The sequence below is a fragment of the Syngnathoides biaculeatus genome, chromosome 16 (assembly GCF_019802595.1).
Source record: "Syngnathoides biaculeatus isolate LvHL_M chromosome 16, ASM1980259v1, whole genome shotgun sequence".
Taxonomy (NCBI): Eukaryota; Metazoa; Chordata; class Actinopteri; order Syngnathiformes; family Syngnathidae; genus Syngnathoides; species Syngnathoides biaculeatus.
In genome coordinates this window covers 7,327,891-7,348,587 of record NC_084655.1, presented here as the reverse complement: position 1 = coordinate 7,348,587, position 20,697 = coordinate 7,327,891, and the positions used below count along the sequence as shown (strand labels likewise).

At 41.9% G+C, this 20,697-nt stretch overlaps 2 protein-coding genes and 1 non-coding gene across 8 annotated transcripts in view; 1 reads left to right on the top strand and 2 right to left on the bottom strand.

Moving 5' to 3' along the window:
• Positions 1–490: 490 nt before the first annotated feature.
• Positions 491–11,389, bottom strand: tsen54 (TSEN54 tRNA splicing endonuclease subunit). 6 transcript variants are annotated; one of them, XM_061847051.1, is made up of 14 exons: positions 11,267–11,389; positions 10,616–10,713; positions 9,842–10,000; positions 9,705–9,768; positions 8,562–8,645; positions 8,387–8,485; positions 7,686–7,783; positions 7,505–7,606; positions 4,219–4,654; positions 3,450–3,585; positions 3,179–3,239; positions 2,936–3,049; positions 2,803–2,835; positions 491–1,901 (listed from the first exon to the last, which is right to left on the bottom strand). In XM_061847051.1, the coding sequence occupies exons 2-14, from the start codon at positions 10,669–10,671 to the stop codon at positions 1,751–1,753; spliced, it is 1,593 nt and encodes a 530-aa protein (XP_061703035.1). In that variant the 5' UTR covers positions 10,672–10,713; positions 11,267–11,389; the 3' UTR covers positions 491–1,750. The 6 variants fall into 6 exon arrangements, with proteins under 6 accessions (XP_061703035.1, XP_061703034.1, XP_061703038.1 ...); XM_061847050.1 differs by lacking the exon at positions 11,267–11,389 and having other exon boundaries at positions 10,616–10,813; XM_061847054.1 differs by lacking the exon at positions 11,267–11,389 and having other exon boundaries at positions 7,686–7,738; positions 10,616–10,813.
• trnat-cgu (transfer RNA threonine (anticodon CGU)) lies at positions 11,025–11,096 on the bottom strand. The gene has a single exon. It is a non-coding gene; the product is annotated as a tRNA-Thr (tRNA).
• Positions 11,375–20,697, top strand: part of LOC133514936 (polycomb protein suz12-B-like) — a 26,525-nt gene continuing 17,202 nt past the window's right edge. Inside the window, exons 1-4 of the mRNA XM_061847049.1 lie at positions 11,375–11,516; positions 17,231–19,026; positions 19,381–19,427; positions 19,521–19,585. Coding sequence (XP_061703033.1) covers positions 18,885–19,026; positions 19,381–19,427; positions 19,521–19,585 — 254 coding nt within the window. The 5' untranslated portion in view covers positions 11,375–11,516; positions 17,231–18,884. The remainder of the gene's footprint in view (positions 11,517–17,230; positions 19,027–19,380; positions 19,428–19,520; positions 19,586–20,697) is intronic.

The following is a 20,697-nucleotide window of genomic DNA, read 5'->3' as shown; positions in this document are numbered from 1 at the left end:
GGAGCCTATCCCAGCTGACATCAGGCAGGAGGCAGGGTACACCATGAACTGGTTGCCTGCCAATCGCAGGGCACATCGAGACAAACAGCTGCCCTCACAATCACACCTATGGGCAATTTAGAGCGTCCAATTCATGTTGCATGTTTTTGGGCTGTGGGAGGAAACCCATGCAGGCACAGGGAGAACATGCAAATTCGACACAGGTGGGTCCGGGATTGAACACAGGATCTCAGAACTGTGAGGCCAACACTTTCCAGGTGCACCACAATGCCACCTCCCCTCATATTTATTATAAATAATTCAGCTCATAAAACAATTCGTTGTGATGAAAAAATGTATTGCAGTAAAGAAAAACAAGACAATATTAAAATTAACTATTTTACAGTTTCACTGGAGGTTGTTTTTTTTCAGCAAAGCCAGACAGACACGATACAGCGTCTAATTTTGGCAACTCAATTGTCTGGTAAGAAGTATACAATCAGACAATTGCTTCCACCACAACATATTTTTTTCTCGAGGTGTATCAGAATACAAACTTTAGCGTCAAACAGGTGAGTCAATATAACCATAATACACTTTTAAGACTTCCCCATTTCACCTCCAACAGTTTGGTCTCCCATTGAACAGATTTTAATTTTGGTCATGCCAATTAACTTACAGGAAAATCTTGATCTGATTTCATGTCAATGACAAAGAATGTCTTTCTAAACAGTTAGGTTCCAGCTGTCTACAGTAATTAACTTGTGCATGCAGACAGTAAAATATGTGAGCTTGCTGGGCATGGACATTTAATGAGCACATGGTGTGCCTGCACTTCACAACATGATTCAGCTAGCAAACTGGTGCAAATTTTTTAAGTATTTTATATTTCACTATGAGTGGACATGTTAAGCTGTTAAACATCCACCACACGTGATAAAAATTACAAAACATATGTGAAATTATAGTTTTCCTGCAACTAGTCACTGTTTCACATTCCAATGAAGCAAGACAAAATGCTGGCAGTGATGTCACTGCAAACATCAGAGGAATCTCCGCATGGTCCGCATCACGATCAAAAGGACTCATTTGACCAAATAACTTGCTGTGGCCAATGAAGAAATGTATTTTCTTTAATTTAGTAACATTTCAGCTACATTTTCATGAGGATTGAGTAATTCTGAGGAGGTAACCAGAGGCACTTTATAGTGATATTAACCTGGCCCTAACTCCCACCCTGACTGTCAAAAAAAATTTGGCCCAATCCCCAAAGCCAGTTTCTTAGCAATATATCAACATAAGCTATGGTCACAACAATTAAGATGGGAAAAAAAAGTATCAGGAAGCCATCCCTTTAAAGACATTTTGATTTGACGTGTTAATTTTGAACTCATAGCACCCCAGCCGATTTCTTTGGGAAATTAAATTAGCAGCCTGAATTTTGACAGACATAACAAGAATAGACCAACAGAAAGTCTCAAGAAGCCATGCTTGAAAAGGAGGCCTGACATTTTGACTTCAAGTGCCCATTTTAAGAGTCAAAATACCCAACAGATTTTTCCTTTTTAATTCAGCCCTCAAATCCGCTTTGACTTAGTAGCATGAAATTTGGTAAAGATATCTATCATGAGTAGACCCACGAAGAAGTCTCAAAAAGCCATGGCAAACACATGCAGGAAGTCACCTATTTGGAGTAAAAAGTAAGAGTTATTCTGGCCATTTCAGGGTTGCTTTAAAAATAGATATCAATTCTGGGTAAGACATGCAGGTGTTATGGATACACGTCAATGGGCAATTGGAAGTCTTTGAAGGTGTAAAAGGAGATGTCGCCGCCATCCACCACGGCAAAGACCACTTGGACGTCTCCACTCTGGAAGCTCAGCTGCTTGATGGCCCCCAAGTCTGGGACGGGCCCGCTGAAACTGGAACCAAGTAACAAGACCAGTCAAATACAAGTGTAATATGTATACTGCATTGACTTAGGTATTAGGACAACCACAAGAAGTGAAAAGAATCAAAGTGTCCAATGTAAGTATTTTTGCTGTACTGTTTCATATTTATGTATTATTCTAGAATTGTTTTATATACAGTACTTTTTGTATCACTTTATATTTTGCATCCTGTCAAAAAATATTTATATTTTTTAATCATTTTACTAATATTTGAGTATTTTTAAATCTACTGTTTTTGTATTTTCCATGTCTGTTTTGTGCTGCTTTCTTATTTTTCGTGATGTGGGATACAGAGGAAGTGAAATGTGATGCAAATATGAAAGTCAAATTTTTTGTCAAGTATTTTTTTAAATCATCTTTTTTTATTTGTATTATTTTGAAATAGTTGTAAATATATGTTGAAACCCAACTGTATCTTACTTATGACTTTTTTTCTAAACCATTCCATATGAAAAAAAATAAATACATTTTAAGTCTTGTATTTGCCAGTTTTCAATATTTAAATAAATTCTCAGAGGATTTGGTTAGCTTTCAACTAATATTGTAGAGTAATGTTCTTTGTAATTTCCTAATTTTTACTATGATTTTGTATGTTTTTTTAATTTACATTACATTTAGCATATTTTCAATGTTTTATATATAATATATATATTGTATGTGTGGCTAATATTTTTATGGATTTTTAGACTGAATTCTTCTTGGGCCATATATCATAAATGAAGTGAGAAATAAAGGAAACCTCTACTTTGAACCAAAGCATTGTAACACCTACGCAAAGTAAAAAGTAAAAAATATGTGTACTTTTGGTTCAATTTAGCACGAAAATGAGTTGGTGGGAGCTTAATTCATTAAGAGGTTTGCTCCAACTAACCTTTCTCCATTTTTCAAATGATGAAAGCAGTGACTGCCGCGTGATGACAGAGTCGATTCGTGTGGACAAAGGAGGACACAAAGGATTCAATCAAGTAGAGAGACAAACAAGCAACTTGTTAAAGTCAACCCACCTGCACACACACATGCGGGCAAAGGGCTTTCCCGGGTTGCTCTTCTTGAAGTTAGCCACCGTGTCAGGTTGGTAAACACTAAAACAAATCCTCCACACATCTGAGGCCTTCAATCTATAAGAGCGTGAAGCAGGTGGACCCTTTACATCCTGTTTAATCAACTGTTGGGAGGAGACATGCTACGTCTATTTTGTCTCCATACAAAAATACCCACGGGATATTTAGTGAAAGTTGCGCCGATACCTGGACGCTCCCTCAAGCATATGTGTGGACTTGATCACGCTGATTTTGGTTAGCAGTTCATCTGGAAATAACAAAAAAAATGTTAGACCCAACTCGCTTGCTACCAAAACAAACTGTTGCAAAAACAGAAGAAAAACTAAAAAATGTGTTTCTGTTTTAGGTAGGTTATGTGCTTGACGGATTGTCACCGAAAGCTAAATGCTTGATAATTTACCTCACTGAAATCCTGTTTTTAGAAAATGATAGTATGTCAGGTGGTCAAGGGTGCTACCTGTGGAGATTGGTTGGGTGGGGTCATGTAAAGGAGTGATTTCCCGATTCCACAAGTGTTCTGGTCGTCCGCTGCGTCGCCCTCGCCGACTTGCCAGAAGCTGATTATACTCGGCCCAGTTTTTGCACTGTCGCACCTTCACGCCACCACACACAAAATTAAATTAGGGTTTCAAAGCAGGGTTAGGGATTTCAGAGTAGGCTTGCAAGGTTTGAATGCCAGGTTAGGGTATCAAACTACGTTAGGGTTGTCAGAATAGGAATATGGTTTGAAATTAGAAATTGGAACCTTGATTGGGATTTCAAACTATGGTTTTGAAATTAAAAGTTCGAGCCTCGGTTGGGTTTTCAAACTTTGGTTGGCAATTTTTAGTAGGGCTTCAAGCCAAAGTTTAGTTTCAGGCCTTGGTTAGGAGTTCAAGTTGGAATTTCAAATTAGTGTTTCAAGTCTATTCCAGTTTGAAACCAGGGTTACCAAACTAGGATTAAGGTTTCGAATTACGCTTAGATTTTCAAATTAGGGCTTCAAATTTAAGTAGGGCTGTCAAAGTACCTGTTCAAGATGTTCGGGTTTCAAACCTGGGTTAGGACATTAAATTAAGACTTCAAATTAAGCTTTAAAGACTGGGCAAGAGTTTCAAAGTAGGGTTTTAAGGCAGAGTCATGATTTCAGATTTGGGTTTGACATTTCCAATTAGGAATATATTTTCAGGGTTTCAAACTAAGATGGGGCTTCAAGACAGCGTAAGAGTTCCAAGACATCTGCAAACCTTTTTGTCTCTGTTGACATCCCAGCTCCTTCTGTGATTGTTTCGGTTCTTCTCTCTGTCCTTTACAGACATCTTTACCTCGCGCTGGTTGATCTTCCTGGTCCACAGTGTGATGTCACACACACCCACAGTCAGACCTCCAGGCAGTAGAGACGGGTCTGGAGAAGCCAAGCAACTGGAGTGACCGCACATAGAGGCCACATTGGGGAACACAATGGAGCCATCCCAGCGTGAGGAGCGGCAACAGTTATGTTTCTCGTCCTCCTGGCTGGCGAGACCCTCAGTTATCCACCAGGATCGGCCCCCGGTGGGATCTTCCAGGATGCTATCGGCCCCCGAGATGACTGGTGTGGACGTTAGCGCCGACACAGATAGGCCTGGATCTTCTTCCGTGTCCTTTCTCTTCAAAGCAGACACTTCTTGTGCATCGCTGTGGCTGGACAAAAAAAAAAAAGAAGAAAAAAAAAAACAATTCAGACCCAACTAGCTTGTTGCCTAATTGGGTAGCTGGAAAATTAATTAAGCACAATGGAGGTTGTATCTTCTGGTGTTTAACTGGCACCTGCAGCCGGCAGTGGGAACATTTAATTTATATCAAGCTAGATTGCTACCTAAATGGACAGCATTGCTTAACTGTTAAAACAGATTTTATCAAACAGTATTAAAGCAGTCACAATGGAGTGTGGCAGAGTTCTTTCAAATACAAGACGGAATTTATGTTCGTCTCAAAATTTAGCAATAAGCGATTGATAGAGGCCTGGACTCAAGTTAAATGACTGATTGAATTTAATTACTTTTGACTTGACAATATGTTAAAAGACTTGCAACTTGATTTGGACTTCAACTGCAGTAGCTCATCACTTTACTTCGACCTCAACCCATTTACTGTACTTGAAAAGACTTGCGACTTTCAACAAAGCACAGAAAAACAGATACTTCATAAGTGTCTCTCTAGAGCTGGATGTGCAATTTATTGCTCTACTATCAGAAAATATGACAGGTGTCATCATAATCCTGATAATCTGAGTGATTCAATACGAGGACGACATGTCCCAATATTTTGAGGAATTAATTCTTATTATCTTTCAACAGTTCACAACCCTTTGGGCAAGCCCTGGTAGAGGAATTGACCAAGAGGTTATACTTTTCTCCCACATCCCAAAAACATTAACAACATTAATTAGGCACTTTAAATTGCCCCTAGGTGTGATTGTGACTGCGACTGCTGTCTGTCTCTATGTGCCTCGCGACTGGCTTGCAACCAGTTCAGGGGGCAACCTGCCTCCTGCCCGATGACAGCTGGGATTACCTCCAGCAGTCCTGTGACCCTCGCAAGGATAAGCGGTTCAGAAAATGGATGGATGGATGTGTTTTCGCTCACACAAATTGCTTGCTGCTAAGCAAGTTATCAAAAATTGGGAACAAAAAGAACTCTCCCTACTAGAGCTTGCTGCCTAAACAATCAGTTGTATAAACAACAACGATCAACACAGTAATCAGGTGAATGGAGAAGGGGACAGTGACGAAAGCCCGTTGGAACTTTAAACATTGACAATCTTTTTGGTAACATAAGATGTGACAATAGATCACCTAAAGAAAATATTCTAGGTTTAGGTTTTGATCGCGTTATCGTATTTATAGAAATTAATGATATAGTACTGTATTTTATATTTTATCTGAAGACACCAAAAAAATCAGCAAGTTGGGCTTAAAAAAACAAACAGAATTATTGAACTCTGGTTGTTAGTACAGTGGAACCTCGATTCTCGACCACAACCTGTTAGAGAAGGGATTTGTTCGAAAACTGAATCGATATTTCCCATTACGATTAATGGAAAAAGAAATAATCCAAGCCTAAAAAATTGGGCTTTTTAAAGCATTTTTTTTAGCTTTTCCTGATAATAAACTACATAGTAGAAATACACGTATAGTTTAAATAATTTATATCATGAAATAATTTAAGAAATATATTTATTTTTTGCCATTAATTGGACACTCTAAATTGCCCCGAGGTGTGATTGTGAGTGCGGTTGTTTGTCTTGATCTGGCCTGCGATTGGCTGGCAACCAGTTCAGTGTGTACCCCACCTCCTGCCGGTTGAAAGCTGGGATAGGCTCCAGCATTCCCCGCGACTCTCGTGAGGATAAGCGGCAAAGATGGATGGATGCTTTAATAGTAGAGTAGGCTAGGCTGGGAGTGCATTGGCGTATCTGTACCGACTCAGCCCCCACCTTGTAAACTTTTTTTATTAACAAAAGTGCAGAATAACTTTAAACAAGCAATAATAAGGTTTTTTTTTTTAATTATTATTACAAAAAGTAACATACAAAAACAACTCATAACTCGAGCTAACAAAATGTTTTAAACAATCCCCAGCGAACTGTTGTTCGTTTATGAAAATTAAAAGCAATTTTTCAACTTCCTTCAAGATTTGTGGCCCCTGCTTGCTCAACACAGTTGCTCCTTTAGCAACATCACTTGCTTTAAGGCCATCCTTGTGTTTCAGAATGGTGCTTATCGTCGATTTTGCCATGCCATACTCCTTCGATAGCTCAGAAACATCCACACCACATTCGTATTTGGCTGTCACGTCTTTCTTAAAGTCGACAATTTTACACACAACTTTCCTATTTTCAGCGCCAGCAGCCTTACTATTTTCGCTTTCCTTCTTTGAAGCCAGCATTGGGGGTTAATGGTCCTTAATAGGAAGAAGAAACAGTCACTACCGGGACTCGTCTGCGTACAAAGGCTGCGTTATACAGAATAACAATTTGTGTCGTGGGTGGGTCAGCTGGCTGCGCCGTGCGTGCTGTGATTTCCAGGTTTTTTGGGGGGCTCGTTGGAATTGACAATAAAGTGCGTTGTGGGTCAGCTGGTCGGGCCACACGCGTTATGTTATTTCCGGGTTTTTTCGCAGGGTGTTCTAATTCACAATAACAAAGCGTGTCGTGGGTCAGCTGGTCGGGCCGCGCGCGATGTTATTTTCGGGCTTTTTCGGGGCGTTCGAGTACCAGATTTTCGTTTGAAAACAGAAGCAAGAAAAACTTGAAATTTTCGTTCGAAAACCGATTTGTTCGAGAACAGGGACGTTCAAGAACCGAGTAGTCACTCTATTGCATACACGGAAAGTCAGCTAATCATTTTCTGAGTTTGGTGACAAGACATTTTACATTTAGTACATTAAACATGTGACTCTCAGCTGAAGCCATCACGGGGAACTATTTGGTTAAGTGCTGTTTAGAACCATCAAAAATTCAATTGAAAAACACTTTTAAATTTATGATACCTGCATGTTGCTACAGGGCTGTCGCTGCGCTTCCGCTTCAGTGACTTCCCACCTTGTGACTGCAACAAGTTGAGCTGCCTGGCATAGGGAGACGGCTCCGAGCTAAGACAAACAGAAATCCATGCTAGGGAAACACCCTTCCCAACTCATCATCACTCCCTTTCCACTGTGACCTTGTTACCTGGGATCGAACCTGTGCACCACATAGCCGAGCCTCTTCAGATGACCGAACACCTTGGTGGGGAAACAGGAAGCATGAGAGCTGTGTTTACTGTAGGGCTGCAATGATTAATGGATAGAAATCACTAATTAAAACTGTTGGCAGCAAATTTCATGCAATTATGTCAGTCACCACTGCGTCGTGCAGTTATGACGGCATTCACCCGCTCCGTTGCACACGGCAGTGGATCCAGAGGCTGCTGAGTCATGTGCATGCCATGCAGTATTTAAATTTCCAAAACTAGTCAATCAGGGTACTGGCAACTGGAATTTCAGGACAACTCCCAAAGGGCCTTTTTTTTTTTTTTAATCGGATCATTCCTATATAATTTCCATACACACAAATACAAGTCTTATAAGTTAGCCTTATGTCAACTAAGTCAAGTATAAGTGCATCAGTCTCGTGCGCCATGCACGCCAAGCGGAGTGTCTTGGGCATAGATTACTGCATATCGTGCACGATGCACCGTTTATAATTTGCGCTTTCCTTGTTGTTGTGCTGTGCACACTGCAACCAACGATTTGCAACAGACAAGCCTGAAGCGGGTAGCTGAGGATAACGAGTATGGAAAATGGATGAATGGTCTATAAGGCTGTACGTTTGTGTGTGCAGATTTTTGGGAGTAAATTTGAGGGGGCACATAAGGGCATGTTTGTTTGTACCTGATACTGCTGCAGGCTCACAGTACTGGAGGACAGAAACCATTCAAATCCATCCTGGATTGAGAGTGGGAGGTCCTGGTAGAACACCTGTATGCTTCCCTAGTACAGAACAGCAAAATAAGGTACGGCGCACAGGTTGAAAAAGGGCTGCTGGGTGACATTAGCTACCACTCACACACTCCATCAAGTAGAGCGCCTCTTCGGGAAGGAGGTACTGCTTGCCACTGGTGGAAAATCCCATAGTCTGCCAGAACTTGCCCTGAAAACGAGTCCAATGTGTGATAAAAGCCCCTTTTCCGCTGCCTGTAAAAGCTGGTATTTTTCCAGCTTTTTCCGTGTAACCTTTCTGTATAAATGCTGCCAATGGTGCCAGAAGGGGTGAAATTTCCCTTTTTAATGGTAGAATCGATGGAGTAACATCTTTCTTGTGGACTAACAGAGCCAAGAAAATGGCTGTGTGAAAGTCATAAGGCAGGAACTAGGGGTTAAAATTTTGACGACTAAATATTCTGTGTTGAAAGTAATTGTGGATGAACCTTTCACAGTCATGGTCTCACCTCTGTAACTACCAGAGGCTAGGAAATTTATCAGTTGACTTCAAACTCGCATTTCACATATGTACCTTTCACACCGGACAGGGACACACTTTAACAGTTTACGGGGATTCAATTGTGCAATTTTTCAAATATCACAAGTATGGTAAGACCTTTGTAGCCAAGGAATTTACTGGCAGATATCAAAACTCATTCCTTTTTGTTACCTTTCATACAAAACAGTGAATAGTAGAAAGCTAAAGTGTTGTAAAATGTAACACCCAAAACTAGGGACTGCAACTATCAAAATTTGTAGAATCGAATGTTAAACTAATTTTTCACTCTAAAAATAATTGATTTGCATTATTACACACAAAAATGTGGCTGCACCGTTATCTGTGACTGAGTGTGTATGGCTTTAAAAGGTATGACCTGACCTGGTGAGTAAAATGGGCGTCAGTCAGCGGTTGTTAAGTTGGCCTTTTTGTGAGTTAATTATTTTAGTTATTCGTTTTATCGTTGGATCCCAATCCATGACCTGTTAAAAGCAATTGAACATTTTACACGGCAATACTTTACCACGGGAACATTTGAGAAATTCATACATTGAGTCCAAACCTGTATTCTGAGTCATCTTTCACATAGAAAGGCAAAATGTCAAAAAGCCAAGTGGAATTTTGCACTTTGTTGCATTGTTTGTAAAAGGCACATATGGAGGCTCTTTCATCTGTGGCATTTTTTTTGCACAAGGAGTGTGAAAGAGAAAATGAATCTGAGATACTGACTGCTGGAGACTGAAGCTCCACAATCTGTTCACTGGGAATCCACACGGCTTTAACCAGGTTACCTCTACAAAGGCAAAAAATAACAGTCACAGACCACTCACACTTGAAGACATCATCATGATTAGGCGGTCACTCACAGCCTCTCCACTCGCTCTTCTGACAACAGGCTCCAGTGTTCATTCAGGTTCTGCTCCAGACGCATACGCTGCTCCTCAGAGTTGTCTGGATAGAAGTCTTTTTTACCACGGACCGGGATCTTGTGACTCCGGGTCCGTGCTGAAAACAGCTCGGACGGACTGAAATGGGAGACGAATGACAACATTTGACAGAAATTATTATGTAAACATGTGTGTGTGTGTGTGTGTGTGTGTGTGTGTGTGTATAGATATATAGATACATGGATGGATGGTTCAGAAAAGGGGCTAAATTGTCAATAATGATTTGGGATGCACTAGAAACTTTTGAAAATCGATTTTAAAAAATAGGCGTGAGCAATAAACTCAGATTCAACGTCTAGCCCTAACTTGAAGTTAGAAAATACACTACACCACTGGTCTTATTTCTTCTTGACAAAACACAATTGAGGGCGTCACGTTTCCGTAGAATCCCAAACCAAAAAATTACATCAGCGGTAACAGTGACGTAATTTCTAATTGATGCGAAAGCGAAGTGATGGGACGAATAACACGAACCATTAGTGTTATTATCAACATTATCTTCACTCTGGCTATTTTAAAATATCTTACCCATTTTCTTAGTTTTCATAAATGAAACAACTACGCACCGCGTGGAACCACTAAATTAAAAAACAGCAACACACAAACAACCCAGACTGAAGTTTCCATAAAAAATGACTAGACTACAAATTTCACTTATTTAACTTAAACGTGCAGGGAAATGCGAAGATGTACCTTAATACTTCACTGTAAAACTTTGGCACTCCATCGTCCTTGTTTTGGTCGACCATCTTGGTAAGGTACTGTACCTTTGTGAGGTTTCCTCTGGGTCCCTGTGCTCAAAGTTTAAAAGCATTGATTGAGCCGGATTTGGCTCGCAAAATCAATCGTGATTGGCGTGTTCTCGTGTGATTTTACAGCTGCGGCTTAAACTTTGACGACTGTGAGTATAATAAAGTAACAGTGTCATATGACTATTTGCTTTTCAAGCAATTATAAATGGATATCAGCCGTCTTAAATACTATTGCGTATGTTTCAGTTTACATGCCATCAGATGTAACGATCACAGCGTTATTTTCAGGTGCCATAACACCAGAAAGCGTCTGATTCTTTTAAAAAGTATATTATAACCCACTCCTGCCAAGGCACGGACGGGGTTCGAACCCGCGATCTTCGGTTTACGAGACCGACGCCTTACCACTTGGCCACCGCGCCTGGTAATGTTACGGTGGCCGCGTTTGCATTTTTCATGTGTAGACACACCGAGTACGTCATATATGTGTTGAACGTCTAAACCAGGACTCGACCGAGTGACTATAGATGTTACACTATAAATCGAAAATGTCTAAATTTTCTCCAGAAGATATATGCGACTGTCAAGTCACCTTTGTATGACAGCGCTGAAGCTTCTATCGTGAGTAGCAGGTCAACTCGCTCGCTCGGCAACGTGCTGACCTCATGTGACACACCCGGAAGTCGCGTGACGTACAGGTTGAAGCGGCTAGGCGATGTCCGCCTGGAGAAAAGTGTCCTCCCGACCAGCTATGATGTCTTGAAAGGCTGCCTGCTCATCAGGTCGGGAGGAGGGAAGGCTGCGTGCCCTCGGGAAGATCGGTATTGAAGTCAGCGGATCCGGTGAGTCGTGTTTGTTGTTTGGTTGTAGCTTGGTGGCTAACGCGTTAGCTTGTTGACATGAAGGAAAGCACGGCGATAAGCACAAATCTACGAAACGTTGTTGCCGAACTGAGAGAGGATTTAAGAAAGAAGGTAATATCCGTTCGCAAATTCGAACTGGATCCATGACACCATTTCACTATATGCAAATCATGCAACCGAGTAGGGCCTTTTTCACAGTCTTTGCAAACCTGCCGCACAAAAAACTTAACATAAGTCCCCAGACCAGCAGGGATGTATTTTGGTCATGTGCACAAGCCATTAAAAAGGCCACCAATCAACAACAGTCATACAGTCATGCATTGAAGTTATGTATTACACTCTTCTTCCTCTTCTTTTCCTTTCGGCTTGTCCCATTTGGGGTCGCCACAGCGTGTCATCTTTTCCCATCTAAGCCTATCTCCTGCATCTTCCTCTCTAACACCAAATCCCCTCATGTCTTCCCTCACAACATCCATCAACCTCCTCTTTCGTCTTCCTCTTTTGTCTGACAGCTCCACCCTCAGCACCCTACTACCAATATACTCACTCTCTCGCCTCTGGACATGTCCAAACCATCGAAGTCTGCTCTCTCGAATCTTGTCTCCAAAACATCCAGCTTTGGCTGTCCCTCTAATGAGCTCATTTCTAATCCGATCCAACCTGCTCACTTTAAGTGTGAACCTCAACATCTTCATGTCTGCCACCGCCAGTTCTGCTTCCTGTTGTTTCTTCAGTGCCACTGTCTCTAAACCGTACATCATGGCCGGCCTCACCACTGTTTTGTAAACTTTGCCCTTCATCCTAGCAGAGACTCTGTCACATAACACACCAGACACCTTCCGCCAGCTGTTCCAAACCTGCTTGGACCCGTTTCTTCACTTCCTTACCACACTCACCATGCCTCTGGATTGTTGACCCCAGGTATTTGAAGTTGTCCACCCTCGCTATCTCTTCTCCCTGGAGCCTCACTGTTTCCCCTCCACCCCTCTCATTCACACACACATATTCTGTTTTACTTCAGCTAATCTTCATTCCTCTCCTTTCAAGTGCATGCCTCCATCTTTCTAATTGTTTCTCCACCTTCTCCCTGCTTTCACTGCATATTACAATATCATCTGCGAACATCATGATCCAAGGAGATTCCATTTTAACCTCATCTGTCAGCCTATCCATTATGACAGTAAACAGGAAGGGGCACAGAGCTGATCTCTGATGCAGTACCACCTCCACCTTATATTCTTCTGTCACACCTACGGCACAGCTCACCACTGTTGGGCAGCCCTCATACATGTCCTGTACTATTCTAACATATTTCTCCACCACACCAGACTTCCGCATGCAGTACCACACTTCCTCCCTTGGTACTCTGTCATAGGCTTTCTCGAGATCCACAAAGACACAATGTAGCTCCGTCTGACCTCTTCTTTTCAACTATTATCCTCAAGGCAAATAATGCATCTGTAGCACTATTTCTAGGCATAAAGCTATATTGTTGCTCACTGATACTTACTTCGGTCCTGAGTCTAGCCTCCCCTACTCTTTCCCATAACTTCATTGTGTGGCTCATCAACTTTATCAACTCTATTGTTCCCACAGCTCTGCACATCGCCTTTGTTCTTAAAAATTGGAACTAGCATACTTTTCCTCCATTCTTTAGACATTTTCTCGCCCGCTAATATTCTGTCAAACAATTTGGCCAAAAACTTCACAGCCACCTCTCCAAATTGCTTCCATACCTCCTCAGGTATGTCATCAGGACCAACTCCCTTTCAATTTTTCATCCTCTTTCGTGCATTTCTAAATTCCCCCTTACTAATCAGTGTCACTTCCTGGTCCTTCACACTTGCCTCTCCTGCTCTTCTTTCTCTCTCATTTTCTTCATTCATCAACTTCTCAAAGTATTCTTTCCATCTATTTAGCACACTAGCAGCACAAAGTCAACACATTTCCATCTCCATGCTTAATCACCCTTACCGGCTGTACATCCTTCCCAACGCTATCCCTCTGTCTGGCCAACCTGTAGAGATCCTTTTTTCCTTCTTTCGTGTCCAACCTGGTGTACATGTCTTCATATGCCTCCTGTTTAGCCTTTGCCACCTCTACCTATGCCCTACAACGCATCTCAATGTATTGCTTTCGCCTTTCCTCAGTCCTCTCAGTGTTCCACTTCTGCTTCGCTAATCTCTTTCCTTGTATGACTTACTGTTCTGAGCATCCCAGACAGCGAGAGAGTTGTGATTGGTGCAGATTTTAATGGACATATTGGTAAAGGAAACAGGGGCGATGAAGAAATGATGGGTAAGTACGGCATCCATGAAAGGAACTTTGAGGGACAGATGGTGGTGGACTTTGCAAAAAGGATGGAGATGGCTATAGTGAACACTTATTCCCAGAAGAGGGAGGAACATATAGTCACCTACAAGAGCGGAGGTAGAACCACGCAGGTAGATTATATTTTGTGCAGACGATGTAATCTGAAGGAGGTTACTGACTGTAAAGTAGTGGTAGGGGAGATTGTAGCTCGACAGCATAGGATGGTAGTGTGTAGGATGACTCTGGTGGTGGGTAGGAAGATTAAGAAGACAAAGGTAGATCAGAGAACCATGTGGTGGAAGCTGAGAAAGGAAGAATGTTGTGCGGCCTTTCGGAAAGAGGTAAGACAGGCTCTCGATGGACAGCAGAAGCTCCCGGAAGACTGGACAACGACAGCCAAGGTAATCAGAGAGACAGGCAGGAGAGTACTTGGTGTGTGTCTTTTGGTAGGAAAGGGGAGAAGGAGACTTGGTGGTGGAACCCCAAAATGCAGGGAGTCATTCAAGGAAAGAGATTAGCGAAGAAGAACTGGGATACTGAGAGGACTGAGGAGAGGCGAAAGGAGTACATCGAGATGCGACGTAGGGCAAAGGTAGAGGTGGCAAAGGCTAAACAGGAGGCATATGAAGACATGTACACCAGGTTGGACACGAAAGAAGGAAAAAAGGATCTCTACAGGTTGGCCAGAGAGAGGGATAGAGATGGGAAGGATGTGCAGCAGGTAAGGGTGATTAAGGATAGAGATGGAAATGTGTTGACTGGTGCCAGTAGTGTGCTAAATAGATGGAAAGAATACTTTGAGAAGTTGATGAATGAAGAAAATGAGGGAGAAGGAAGAGTTGAAGAGGCAAGAGTGAAGGACCAGGAAGTGGCAATGATTACTAAGGGGGAAGTCAGAAAGGCACTACAAAGGATGAAAAATGGAAAGGCAGTTGGTCCTGATGACATACCGGTAGAGGTATGGAAGCAATTTGGAGAGATGGCTGTGGAGTTTTTGACCAACTTATTCAACAGAATACTAGCGGGCGAAAAGATGCCTGAAGAATGGAGGAAGTGTTCTAGTTCACATTTTTAAGAACAAAGGGGATGTTCAGAGCTGTGGGAACTATAGAGGAATAAAGTTGATGAGCCACACAATGAAGTTATGGGAAAGAGTAGTGGAGGCTAGACTCAGGACAGAAGTAAGTATCTGCGAACAACAGTATGGTTTCATGCCTAGAAAGAGTACCACAGATGCATTATTTGCCTTGAGGATGCTCGTGGAAAAGTACAGAGAAGGTCAGAAGGAGCTACATTGTGTCTTTGTGGATCTCGAGAAAGCCTATGACAGAGTACCAAGAGAGGAACTGTGGTACTGCATGCGTAAGTCTGGTGTGGCAGAGAAGTATGTTAAAATAGTACAGTACATGTATGATGGCAGCAGAACAATGGTGAGGTGTGCCTTAGGTGTGACAGAGGAATTTAAGGTGGAGGTGGGACTGCATCAGGGATCAGCTCTGAGCCCCTTCCTGTTTGCAGTGGTAATGGATGGCCTGACAGATGAGGTTACACTGGAATCCCCTTGGACCATGATGTTCGCAGATGATAATGTGATATGCAGTGAAAGCAGGGAGCATGCAGAGGAACAATTAGAAAGATGGAGGCATGCACTGGAAAGGAGAGGAATGAAGATTAGCCGAAGTAAAATAGAATATATGTGCGTGAATGAGAAAAGTGGAGGGGGAAGAGTGAGGCTACAGGGAGAAGAGATAGCGAGGGTGGACGACTTCAAATATTTAGGGTCAACAATCCAGAGCAATTGTGAGTGTGATAAGGAAGTGAAGAAACGGGTCCAAGCAGGTTGGAACAGCTGGCGAAAGGTGTCTGGTGTGTTATGTGACAGAGTCTCTGCTAGGATGAAGGGCAAAGTTTACAAAACAGTGGTGAGGCCGGCCATGATGTACGGTTTAGAGACAGTGGCACTGAAGAAACAACATGAAGCAGAACTGGAGGTGACAGAAATGAAGATGTTGAGGTTCTCGCTCGGAGTGACCAGGTTGGATAGGATTAGAAATGAGCTCTTTAGAGGGACAGCCAAAGTGGGATGTTTTGCTGACAAGGTTCGAGAGAGCAGACTTCGATGATTTGGACATGTTCAGAGGCGAGAGAGTGAGTATATTGGTAGTAGGGTGCTGAGAATGGAGCTGCCAGGCAAAAGGGCGAGAGGAAGACCAAAGAGAAGGTTTATGGATGTGATGAGGAAAGACATGAGGGCAGTTGGGGTTAGAGAGGAAGATGCAGGAGATAGGCTAAGATGGCAAAAGATGACACGCTGTGGCGACCCCTAACGGGACAAGCCGAAAGGAAAAGAAGAAGACCGCCAAGTCTCCTTCTCCCCTTTCCTACCAGAAGACACACCAAGCAATCTTCTGCCTGTCTCTCAATCGCCTGGGCTGTAGTAGTCCAGTTGTCTGGGAGCTCGTCCTGTCCATCGTGAGCCTCTCATCTCTTTCCGAAAGGCCTCACAACATTCTTCCTTTCTCAGCTTCTACCACATGGTTCTCTGCTCTACCTTTGACTTCTTAATCTTCCTACCCACCACCAGAGTCGTCCTACGCACCACCCACCTATGCTGTCGAGCTACACTCTCCCCTACCTCTACCATACAGTCAGTAACCTCCTTCAGATTACATCGCCTACACAAACTATAATCTGTCGGTCACGATATGTTACTGCCTCTTCTGGAGAAAGGTGTTCACTACTGCCATTTCCATCCTTTTTGTAAAGTCTACCACTGTCTTTCCCTCAAAGTTCCTTTTCTGGATGCTGTACTTACCCAACACTTCATCGCCCCTGTTTCCTTCGCCAACATGTCCATTGAAGTCTGCACCAATCTCAACTCTCTCTCTGTCTGGGATGCTTAGAACTACTTCATCTAGTTCCTTCCACAATTTTTCTTTCACCTCTAGGTCACATCCTACCTGTGGGGCATAGCCGCTAATCACATTATTCATAACACCGTCAATTTCAAATTTCAGCCTCATGACTCGATCTGATACTCTTTTCACCTCCAAGACATTCTTCGCCAGCTCTTATTTTAAAATTACCCCTACTCTATTTCTCTTGTGCAAAAAAAATATGATTGGGACAGCCCTAATGTTAGAGATACACCATCAATCAAAGTTTTGACATAATTTCTTATGCTACTGAATGGAATACTTTACCTACTACTTTTACAGCACTATAGCACTTTTACAAGATGTCTCTCTGAGAACGTACTATGTCCCTCCCATAGTTTTCCATGAGCTCGAGAGTATGTCAACAAAACACATAATTTAAATATTCTTAATCGTACCATTACTAGGGTTACATTTGATTATTTAGTAACATGTCTCTTCCAGAGGTGCTATATAGCTGGCAAGGCAGTGCATAATGCCGCTGGTGCTGGACGCCGTGTGGGCCTTGTGGAGCATCACGGCGGGGATCTACGACTACTTCCACACCAGTGCCATGGAAGAGAGAATCCACACCCTGGAGAATGTGCTTTCCATACACCAGTTTGTCATTACGGGCCTATCAGCGGGCCTCATCCTGCTCCTGATGTACATCCTGTGGCGGAAGCACTGATGAAAATGATGTGTGATCATGACTACTAAAAGGCAACATAATGGACCAAAGTTATTTTGTGTGTTCAGGGTTGTTTTCACTTCTCTGACTCACTACTTGCCACCTGATCCTCAAAACGAGGTTGCTAACTTGCTGTACAAGCCAGTACCAAGAAGAAAGTGCACTGATTAACTGGCTCGCTAATATGTCTGTCTGTCCACCCTGAAGGCAAAATAAGAAATGTCAAATTATATTGAAGATTTTATAATGGCTTACAAATGCAGCCTGCCACAAAGCTGCAACATTTTTCTTTTTATTTTCTTTTTTGTGTGTTTAACAATTACAATTTCAGTGTAGAGTGCAATAGGGTACTGTGTCGCTCTGACAAACCATTAACACAGATGGGTGCTTTGAAAGGGAATGTTTGAATAATAAAAGGTCATCAGAAATTATCGGGTTTTTTTTTATTTCAGAACTTCAAACACACCTTTCAAACCTTATTTTGAAGTTTATTGAAACATAAGGGGAATATAAAAATAGAAACGTTGAACAAAGAACCGAAATGCCGCTTTCAATTCATAAAGGTGGAAAGGGAAACGCCCCCACCAATCACGTGTCTGCGTTTCGCAAACAAGCGCAGTCATAGGCTGCAGCACTCTGAAGGCGGGATCTTTTAATCCGTGAACGCGTCCCAGCCAACTTTGGTAAGGTTTTTGTAATTAAGCCGGAAAAAGAAATCTTGCTTGTCGTTTACAAAAAGAAACCCGAGTTGATTCCCTACATAACCACCCATCGCATTTGTTCTTAGATCTAGAAGTATTTGGGGACATATATTTTAATTCAAATGAAGTATACTGTTTGATAGCATCAAATAGCACAATGTTCGTTGGTATGATAATTTCGGTGATTAAAAGTATTTCGAAAATATGAACCGGAAGACGTCTTTTTGCAGGAATTTGCTATGCCACTAACTCAAAGTGGCAAAAGGCGCTCAATTACGATTTACAGGAATTTTGTTTTAAATTGTCGACTCTAAACCACTCTCAATGTATTGTATGTCAAATGTGCATGCTTCTTTTTTATTTATTCATTGTCATGTTCGTAATTTTCTACGGCGAATGGGAAGAGTCGTTTCGTGCCAGATAGCTAGCCGGGCTAGGGAAGTTTAGCCAAAACAGTTAGCTGCCGAGTGGCGGCGCTGGCTTGCTTTCGTCTCCCGCAAATGGAATGCCGCGAAACGCCCCATTCGAGCCTTGCTCGGACAAGTAAAAAATTAAATTAAAAGTCCCCTTGTTGTGTTTAATCCTCCGTCGTTTGGTATATTTTTTTAAATATGAGACTCTGTTCCTCGCTTCATTTCTTGACAAAGAAAACTGCGGCGAGTTTCTTTCTCTACTGACAAGCAAAAGGTAAAAAAAAAAAAAAAAAAGGCTTTCGTGGTCCCTGCGGATGGCTCCACACAGGCATGGCCCCCCGGCTGGAGGCCACCCTGTGGCGAACGGACCGTACCCCCCGTCCTCCTTCGACGCCAAGAAGCCCAGCATGCAGCTGGTCCAAGCCGACCACGAGTTGTTCCTGCAGGCCTTCGAAAGTGAGTTTTCGCCTCCGAACAAACTCCTTCAATTCCACCTCACGACTTAATTCGCCAAACACCCCTGTTAACGGTTTGTTTATGGCAGTTCCTGAAATGAAGGAGACGATAGTCGTACTTGTTGGGAACATACAGTACTAACCTCTGCGTTCTACTATGCTATGACAACCACAATCATATCTTGTAAATTCATTTTAAGTGTAGTCTTCATTATTTGTTATTTTTCAGTGAGGTTAGTGTTTTTTAGGACTAAAGAATATTACAGCCAAGTTGACATGATGTAATAAATCACAAGAAATTCCAGATGATTGAGTTTGAATTTTTGGGGTGTGGGGGGGGGGGGGGGGGTTGCAGAGCCTACCCAAATTTACAGGTTCCTTCGCACCAGGAACTTGATCGCTGTGAGTTTTCTTCACATAACTTTTTAAGTTTATTTTCAAATCATGTCGGTGTTGAATTACTAGAACAATTTCTCTTTTCCGTTCCACTTTTAGCCCATATTCTTGCACAGGACTCTCACCTACATGTCACACAGGAACTCGAGGAAGAACAGAAAACGGTAAGAACAAGAATATTTTTTTGTGGAAGTGTGTGTAATCATATTTATTTTATTTGAAATAAAAATCTACTTTTTACATTTGTTTATATACATTTGATGTCATTAATATTTTACTAATCATTTAGTCACATCACAAAGACTTTCTCGTGAGAAATTAGCTCAGTTGTTGACGTTTATCGTTTTATCATCATCTTTGTTAGATGGTAACTGTTCACTTTCACTTCCTGCCACATGTGATTGGATGCCAACGAAAACATAACTTAAAGCCACAAAAACTAAGTGGTCCTTTACCGGAAGTGTGTTTTTGACTATTCTGCAGAAGTAGTCCACGTTTTCATGTCCTCAACCCACAGGTGTTTTCAATTAACTCCGCACACAGCCTTTGCTTTGAGCACAACTCAAGCAGTTAAAATGGTTTTAAAATATCCCAGAGTGTATCTGAGGCTGCTGTACAAAATAAAACACTCCGATAGCCTTGAAAAAACAAATGCCTTTTTCCCTCCGTATAATAGTGTATGATATCCGTAAATCATATTCCACACTGCACAGTGACTTCTCCAGCTCAAGTTGTCATTTCATTTTAATTCGGCATTAAAAGTCAACTACCCTTTCTTTTTCATAACTAGCCACTGAAACACTCATATGTCTAAATGTAAAGTATCTATACAGGCTTAAAAAAAAATTCAATTTTTTTTCCAAATGTCACACACCCCTAATGTATACAGTATCCCACTCCAAAAGTTTTGGTACGGCATGATCAATTCCTTTTCTTTTTTAACTTGAAAAAATAACGTTTGAGTTATTTACAAAAAAATACATCGGAAATGTGAGACGGACAACACAAATTTGGTCTTTCATGATTGCACGAAAGTGCCGTGAAAAAGTATCTGCCACCTCCCGATTTGTTGTTATTTTGGGCTTTATCTCAAACTCAACCGGATACACTCATTACCACGGCCACAACAACAACAATGGATTGCATGTGCATTGTGTTGGTCAAAACAGAACAAAATATGGAAAAACATGTTGATTGGTGCTTGGGAGAAGACATTCATTCAAGGATTGCTTGAGGTAGGTTCATTTACATTACGACTCACAAGCAGCCAACAAAA

Coding starts and splice junctions, on each gene's coding strand:
- tsen54 (XM_061847051.1), bottom strand. CDS start 10,671: ATGGTCGACCAAAACAAGGACGATGGAGTGCCAAAGTTTTACAGTGAA. Junction 8,646..9,704: donor TGGAGCTTCAGTCTCCAGCA/GTCAGTATCTCA, acceptor ACTCGTTTTCAG/GGCAAGTTCTGGCAGACTAT. Junction 7,607..7,685: donor GTGCACAGGTTCGATCCCAG/GTAACAAGGTCA, acceptor TGTTTGTCTTAG/CTCGGAGCCGTCTCCCTATG.